General features: G+C 44.6%; 1 protein-coding gene across 1 annotated transcript in view; it reads right to left on the bottom strand.

Annotated features, from left to right (window-relative positions):
- The window catches only part of SERPINI2 (serpin family I member 2), a gene marked incomplete at its 5' end in the record, with an annotated part of 46,202 nt that overhangs the window by 20,027 nt on the left and 17,818 nt on the right, over positions 1–8,357 (bottom strand). Inside the window, 2 exon segments of the mRNA XM_006018739.1 lie at positions 2,638–2,729; positions 3,467–3,564. Of these exon segments, the coding sequence (XP_006018801.1) occupies positions 2,638–2,729; positions 3,467–3,564 (190 nt within the window).

Below are 8,357 nucleotides of genomic sequence, written 5' to 3' on the forward strand. Positions count from 1 at the left end.
AGGGGGTCAGACTCGATGATCTGTTGAGGTCCCTTCCGACCCTAACATCTATGAATCTATGAATCCCCTCTGGACTGAGAAAATACAAGCACATGCCTACAGTGGCTCAGGATAGAAACCCGGGAGTACTAGAGCAGTCCTTGCTTCCCTTCCACAGAGCTGATCTGAGGGGGACATGGCCAGGCCCTGGCAGGATGCTCTTATTATTCCCCCCGCTCCTCCTGAGCAGCCCAGCAGGGAATGTTTATCATCCCTAACTCAGTGCTTATCAACCCATTAAAAAAACAAGGCCTCTCTCCATTAACTAATTGAGCTCTTGTTAGGAAGGACATTAAGCTACCGTTTGATTAGCTCCAAAAAGCCTGTCTGCCTTAGTTGTCCCCCACAGCATGGACCGTAATCAGCATGTGGTCTGCTAGCTAATGCTGAAGTGTTTGCATAAGGAAGAGGGACGGGGAGGAATAATCCCTACTTAGCAGGGAGAAGCCAGACAGACACTCTGTGCCTGCAAGTCTCTGCCAGAGCTGCAGCCAGGGAGCAGAGGGGAGGGGCCAGCCCTGCTGTGGAGCAGAGAGCCCTGCCCAGGCCAGAGAGTATGCTGGGATGCTGGGGGAGTATGGTTTATCTTAAACTGGCAAGAGGTCTGGGAGAGACATTGCATAAACCAGTTTGACCTAAATCAGTTAAGTCTGATACTACATTTAACCAGGTTTATCTCAAACTTGTTTCAGCCATTTTCAAACCAGTTTATGTGCAATGGACATCTGTTCTGTTACAGGTTTAAACTAGTTTCTGATCGCTTAAACCAGTTTATGTGTAATGCCTGTCCCTAGCCATGGTCATAACGTCAACCTCCTATATCTCCATGTTTGAGATAGAATCCAGTAATCCTAACAATCCAGGGATTCCAGGATCTTGTATTAAGGAAGATCAATCTTCTCATAGATTCATAGATGCTAGGGTCAGAAGGGACCTCAACAGATCAAGTATGACCCCCTCCCCTGGGCAGGAAAGAGCCCAGCCAGATGCCTATCCAGCCTTCTCTTAAAGACCTCACAAGGAAGAGGAGAGAACCACCTCCCTCGGAAGCCCATTCCAAATTTTGGCCACCCTTACCATGAAGACATTTTTCCTGATATCTAGCCTAAATCTGCCCTCTGTCAGTTTGTGACCATTGCTCCTTGTTACCCCAAGAGGACATCTCCAATCCCTTGCTGCGTCCCCCTAATGAATTTGTAGGTGGCCACAAGATCACCTCCCAGCCTTCCCTTGTGGAGGCTAAAGAGGTCCAGGTCCCTCAGTCTCTCCTCATAGGACGAGTCCTGTAAGCCCCTAACCATACGAGTGGCTTTCCTCTGGACCCTCTCAAGTCCATCAACATCCTTCTTGAAGTATGGTACCCAAAACTGAATGCAGTACTCCAACTGCAGTCTGACCAATGCCACATAGAGGGGAAGTATCACCTCCTTGGATCTATTTTTCATGCATTTCCTGATGCATGATAAAGTGCCATTAGCTTTACTGATGATTTCATCACACTGTCGACTCATGTTCATCTTGGAGTCCACTACAACTCCAAGATCCCTTTCCACTTCTGTGCTGCTGACAGGGTCACTTCCCAGCCAGTAGGTGTGCTGGCTATCTTTGCACCCTAGGTGCAGCACTCTGCACTTGTCCTTGTTGTACTGCATCCTATTGTGTAGTGCCCACTTTTCTAACCTGTCCAGGTCTACCTGCAATCGTTCCCTACCCTCTGGAGTGTGCACTTCACCCCACAACTTAGTATCGTCTACAAACTTGAACAGAGTACACTTCACACCCACATCCAAGTCACTGATGAAGATATTAAAGAGTACAGGTCCAAGGACCGAACCCTGCGGGACCCCACTATCCACATCCTTCCAAGTCATGCTGCAGAAAGACTGAGATCTGGATACAAAAATAGTTTTAGGGCATCTAACTCCTATTAGAAGCCTTGACTCCCATTGAAATCAACCAGCATTTAGGTGCCTAACTGCTTATCAGGATCTGGCCCTGGATACTTCTGTCTTTCCTTGTCCCCAGTGCCCCATACAGAATGCAAGACCATGCAATTTTTAAAACAATAGCTAACATTTGTGGGATAGAACAAGAAAAAATACCTGAAATTCTGAAACTGGGTATTGTATCAAACTCCTCTGAAAAGGAAACAAAATCATTACAATTGATTTCATATCAGTGAATGTATTGATAAAAAGTCAAAATAAAAAGCTGCTTGCAAAAGTTTCCTAAAATAATTTATTTTTCATCCCCATTGAAGTAGGATTCAGCCAATGAAAAACAGGTGTCTGAATGCAAGACTACTGAATAAACACTATCAAAGTGTAGCCAAATATGTGGGGAAAGGGATTCATTCATAGATTTATAGATGTTTGGGTCAGAAGTTGGGTCTAGGTGCTTGGCTAGCCTCCTCTGAAGTCCAGACATATAGAAGCCACTCCTTGGCTAAAATCTACATGTGTAAAACAAAAAGATAAAAAAATCACATCTGCTGGTGTACTCGACCTTTATTCAAGAGCCACTAACATCAGGTTCAAACAACAGATCAGAACAATAAGACCATTAATGCATCCTGTGAGACTGTGCAAATATATATACCTTATGGGTGGACACTGCAGCTTCACTACCATCTTCATTCATCTCAGTAGAAACTTTTTGAGTGGCTTCTGAAATGTATAGGTCAAGTGACTCTAATGGGGAAATTGACATACATTTAATATTGGGAAATGAGGGTTTATGCAAAAGGTTGAAGTAATTAGAAGACTTTTTTGGTGTTCTTTTTCCAACTTTGAGTATCCCAAAACATAGCGATTGCAAGTTTTCCACCGGCAGACATTGATGCTGAATGAGTTAGAGGATGAAGGAGGGTGAGGGCTGCTGCAAATGTATGTAGACCAGCCATGTAATATTAAAAAGTGGTCTCCTGGTTACCCTGGGTGCTAAGAGATGTTGATATTAATCATATTCTACATTAATGTAAAAGGAATTGCCCTATACATTCAGGACCTCATCATGCTCTTTGTTAACTCCAGAGAAGTTTTACCATCGACTTCAACAGTCTATGGGGCTGAAGGAAACAGAAGAGGTAGTGACAGAAAGAGAGCCTTTGTGTTTATCTCAACACTTTTCAAAAGTGACAGGTCTACAAACATTAAATCTTATAAGTCCCACGTGTTTGAAAAAAAACCCATTGACCTGCTCTCTATGCCTTGAGGTGAAGCCAAGAAGAAGCTAAGTGATGTGGAGTGAAAAAAAACCTGAGGGTTTTTTTTGTGTGAATATGTATTTTCTAAGCAACCAACTGGTTGCTTTTTGAGTCCAAAATGGGAAGCACATAGTTAAAGTATGTTATTATAAAAAGTGATAAAACTTGAAAACTGAGATAAAAGTGTCATAACAGCAGTTTCATCATTATTAATAACCACACCTGTTATTCCAGGAAGGTCGCAACCACCATTAAATATCTCTGTTACACTGAGAGAATGCAGACTTTCTTTGAAGTCCATTTTCTGTTCTATTTAAAATCTCTAGAAATTATAGGAAAGAAAAAAGACCTGTTCTAAAAGGATCAATATTTTTTCCAGCCAATAAATGTTTAGTAAGAGAGGCAGCAAACCTATTAGTTAGAGCGGGGACAGGAGACTTGTTCTGCAATTGATTCACTATGTGATTTTGAGCAAATTATTTAACCTCTCTCTAACTTGGTTTCCCAATCTATAAAATGAGGATAATGATATTTACCCACGTTTTTTAAAGTATTCATAGAGCTATAAATGAAAGTTCAGTATAAGTGCTATACTGCTCTGTTTAGAAATACTATTGGAATGAGGCAGAACCAACATTTAAAAGAAGAAGCCAAACAAAAGGAGACATGACAAGATGCTATGGTCATGAGAGCAGCCTAATTCCTCAGTGGCTATTAGCCCATGAAGTGAACATTCTTGTGGATTTCCTTTGACAAAAGGCTGCCTGTAAATGCAGGATACCAGACTCAATAGCTCTGGAGGCCTCTTACAGTCATATGTTCCTATATTAATCTTTAACGTGACTTTTCAAACTACTGTTGCAATATATAGGCCATGCGTCCAATTTTGGGCTCCACAATTCAAAAAGGATGTGGAGAAGCTTGAGAGGGTGCAGACGAGAGCCATGCACATGATCAGAGGTCAGTAAAACAGGCCTTATGATGAGAGGCTGAGAGCCATGGGACTTTTCAGCCTGGAAAAGCGCAGGCTCAGGGGTGATCTGGTGGCCACCTATAAGTTTATCAGGGGTGCTCATCAGGATCTGGAGGAACGTCTGTTCACCAGAGCGCCCCAAAGGATGACAAGATCGAACGTTCACAAACTCTGCCGTGACTGATTCAGGCTGGACATAAGAAAGAACTTCACTGTCCGAGCCCCCAAAATTTGGAATAGAATGCCATCGGAGGCAGTTCAAGCACCCACTTTGAACACCTTCGAGACACATTTGGATGCTTATCTTGCTGGGATCCTATGATCCCTGCTGGCTTCCTGCCCCTGGGGCAGGAAACTGGACTCGATGATCCTCTGGGGTCCTTTCCGGCCCAAATGTCTATGAAATCTATGAAATCTATGAAATCAGACCAGGAGGATGAGATAGATAAGGTTTTCCTCAAACAGCTAACAGAAGGTTCCTAATCATAAGCCCTGGTTTTCATGGGGGACTTCAATCACCCTGACTTCTGCTGGGAGAGCAATACAGCAATACAGCAATGCACAAGCAATCCAGAAGTTTTTGGAGAGTGTTGGGTTCAACTGCCTGGTACAAATGTTGGAGAGGACAACTAGGGACCGTGTTCTTGACCTGCTGCTCACAAACAGGGAAGAATTGGTGGGTAATGTGGAAGGCAACTTGGGGAGCAGTGACCACAAGATGATTGAGTTCAGAATCCTAAGGAAATGAAGGAAGGAGAGCAGCAAAGTAAGGGGGATTGATGAGAGCCACTTCCATGTAGTAATCCCTGGTGATGTCTCTGACGGCCAAGAGCTCCCAAATCGACAAAAATGCCAAAGCGCACAAAGATAAAGATATGAACACCATTTTTGTCATATAAAAGAAGCAGAGTAAGGACCCTGGACTTCAGAAAAGCAGACTTTGACTCCTTTAGGGAACTGATGGTCAGGATCCGCTGGGAGGCCAATCTGAAGGGGAAAGGAATCAAGGAAAGCTGGTTGTATTTTAAAGAAACCTTAATGAGGGTGCAGGAACAAACCATCCTGATATGCAGGAAAACTAGCAAGTATGGCAGAAGACCGGCTTAGCTTAGCAGGAAACTCTCAATTTGCTAAAAAGGAAGCTTACAAGATGTGGAAACCTGGACAAATGACTAGGGAGGAGTATAAAAGCATTGCTCAGGATGTTGGGATAAAATCAGGAAGGCCAAGATGCAACTGGAGTTGCAGCTAGCAAGGGACATCAAAGGTAACAAGAAGATTTTCTACAAATCTGGTAGCAACAAGAGGAAGATCAGGGAAAGTGTGGGTCCCTTACTGAATGGGGAAAGCAACCTAGTGACTGATGATACAGAAAAGGTTGAAGTACTCTGTGCCGTTTTACCTGGGTCTTCACAGGCAAGGTCAGCTCCCATGGCTGCACCTGACAGCACAGTTTGGGGAGGAGGTTAGCAGCCAACAGTAGTGAAAGAACAGATTGTGGACTATTTAGAAAAGTTGGATGTATACAAACCCCTGGGTTCAGATGCTATGCACCCTTAGGGGTGTTGAGGGAGTTGGCCAATGTGATTTCAGAGCTGCTGGCCATTATCTTTGAAAACTCATGGTAACTGGGAGAGGTCCAGGATGATTGGAAAAGGGCAATTATAATATGGATCTTTAAGAAAGGAAAGAAGGATGATCTGGAGAACTATAGACCAGTCAGCCTCACATCAGTTTCTGGAAAAATCATGGAGCAGAGCCTGAAGTAATCCATTTCTAAGCATTTGGAGGAGAAGGTGATGATTAGGAACAGTCATCATGGATTCACCAAGGATAAATCATGACTGACCAATGTGATTGATTTCTGTGATAAAATGACTAGCTTTATAGATATGGGAAGAGCAGTGGATGTGATATACCTTGACTTTAACAAGGTTTTTTATATGACCTCCCATAATTTTGTTGCAGACAAGCTAAGGAAGTATGGATTGGATTAATGGACTGTCAGATGGCTAGAAACCTGGCTGGATCATCAGGCTTAAGGGGAAGTAATCAATGGCTCAGTGTCTAGTTGGCAGCTGGTATCAAGTGGAGTGCCCCAGCAGTCAGTCGTGGGGCCAGTTTTGTTCAATATCCTCATCGACCATCTGGAAGATGGAATGGAGTGCACCCTCAGCAAGCCTGAAGATGACACAAGCTGTGGGGAGTAGTAGATATGCTGGATGGTAGAGCTAGGATTCAGAGAGACTGTGAAAAAATGGAGGATTGGACCAAAAGAAATCTCATGAGGTTCAAGGAGGAGAAGTGCAAAGTCCTGCGCTTAGGATGGAACAATCCCATGCACTGATATGGGCTGGGGACCGACATGTTAAGCAGCAGCTCTACAAAAAAGGACCTGGAGGTTACAGTGGACAATAAGCTGAATATGAGCCAACAATGTGTCCTTGTTGCGAAGAAGGCTAATGTCATACTGGGCTGCATTAGTAGGAGTGCTGCCAGCAGATCAAGCGAAGTGATTATTCTCCTCTATTTAGCACTAGTGAGGCCACATCTGGAGTACTGCATCCAGTTTTGGGCCTTCCACTACAGCAGGGTATAAACAAATTGGAGAGAGTGCAGTGGAGGGCAAGGAAAATGGTTTGGGAGCTTGGGCACATGACTTAAGAAGAGAGGCTGAGGGAACTGGGCTTATTTAGTCTGGAGAAAAGACTTGGGTGGGGAGAGGGTTAACAGAAGTCTTCAACTATTTGAAGAATGATTCCAAAGAGGATGGCACTAGACTGTCCTATGACAGATGACAGAACAAGGAGCAATGGTTTCAAGTCTCAGCAAGGGAAGTTTAGGTTAGATATTAGGAAAAACTGTATCACCAGGAGGGTAGTAAAGCATTGGAACAAGTTACCCAGAAAAGTTGTGGAATCTCCATCCTTGGAGGTTTTTAAGACCTGGCTAGACAAAGCCTTGTCTGTGATGATATAATTGGGGATGGTCCTGCTTTGAGCAGGGGGCTGGACTAGATGACCTCCTGAGGTCCCTTCAAACCCTAATTTTCTATGATTCTATAAAACACATTTCTGGATTGAAGGTGGCTAAAACAGCCATTTTAGGGACAACTTCCAAGTCCGTGTTCAGACTGGGTGCCTCTACATGAGATGCTTACTGCGGAGTTGCCTAATTAGCTGTGCAGTAGAACGTCACCCATCTACATGCGTGGTGCTATTAGGCCAGAGTAAACCAATGAACTCCACCATGGGATACCACTGCCCAACACAAGTACTAGTCTATGGCAGAGTTATTTACTCCACCACAACACACATGTAGACAGTGACCCAAGCTGACTGGGGCATGAGGGTGCTGGCTAGCCGCCACACACTGTAGCACCCTCATGCCCCAGCCAGCCCCTCCACAGCATGTTAAGCCAGGCAGGAGCAGTCTCCAGCTGGCCCACTGACTTCCTGGGACACCTGCCAGCCAGGGCTGCCTTGCCCTGGCTCAAAGTGCTGTGGTCCCAGGCACATGTGTAAACACTGTGCCCAGAAGCAATAAATTTGAGTGCGAACTGCACCAGAGTTTATGGCACCGCCTTAATGTCCACGTGTAGATGCACCCACTGTGTACTACCATGCAGGAGAACTTTCATTTTGTAAGTCAGTGGAGAAAGGGAATTCTGCCTTGCTGCTTATATGATCATTTACCAAGAAGATTATGAAATGGATGTAAGATCACCAGTGCAAGTAAACTAACTCTTTTCTGGATGACTCAGGGTATATCTGCACAGCACAATGTAGAACAATGTGAAGATGCTCAGCCAAGCTCTGAAAGAGCAATGATGGCTAATTAGCCCAAGCAAAGCGCCATGTTAGTGTGGCTCAACTGCTTCTGCCCCCGACATGATCCCAGATATCTGCACTGCACAGCACTGCACTGCACAAACAGTCCTATGGATTTTAAGGATTACACACTGTACACAGCAGTAACATAACAAGGGGGCGGGGGGGTGAGTGGGGCACCCCCTTAGAGGGGGTGTCAGAATGACAGCTTCCCAGGGCAGCAGCAACAACCAAGGCAGGCAGACTCTTCACACCAGCAGCAGCCTGGAATTTTACATCCCTGGTGCAGGTAAGACTGATCCTCTCTTTC

Source organism: Alligator sinensis, unplaced genomic scaffold (assembly GCF_000455745.1).
Source record: "Alligator sinensis unplaced genomic scaffold, ASM45574v1 scaffold787_1, whole genome shotgun sequence".
NCBI classification, from domain to species: domain Eukaryota; kingdom Metazoa; phylum Chordata; order Crocodylia; family Alligatoridae; genus Alligator; species Alligator sinensis.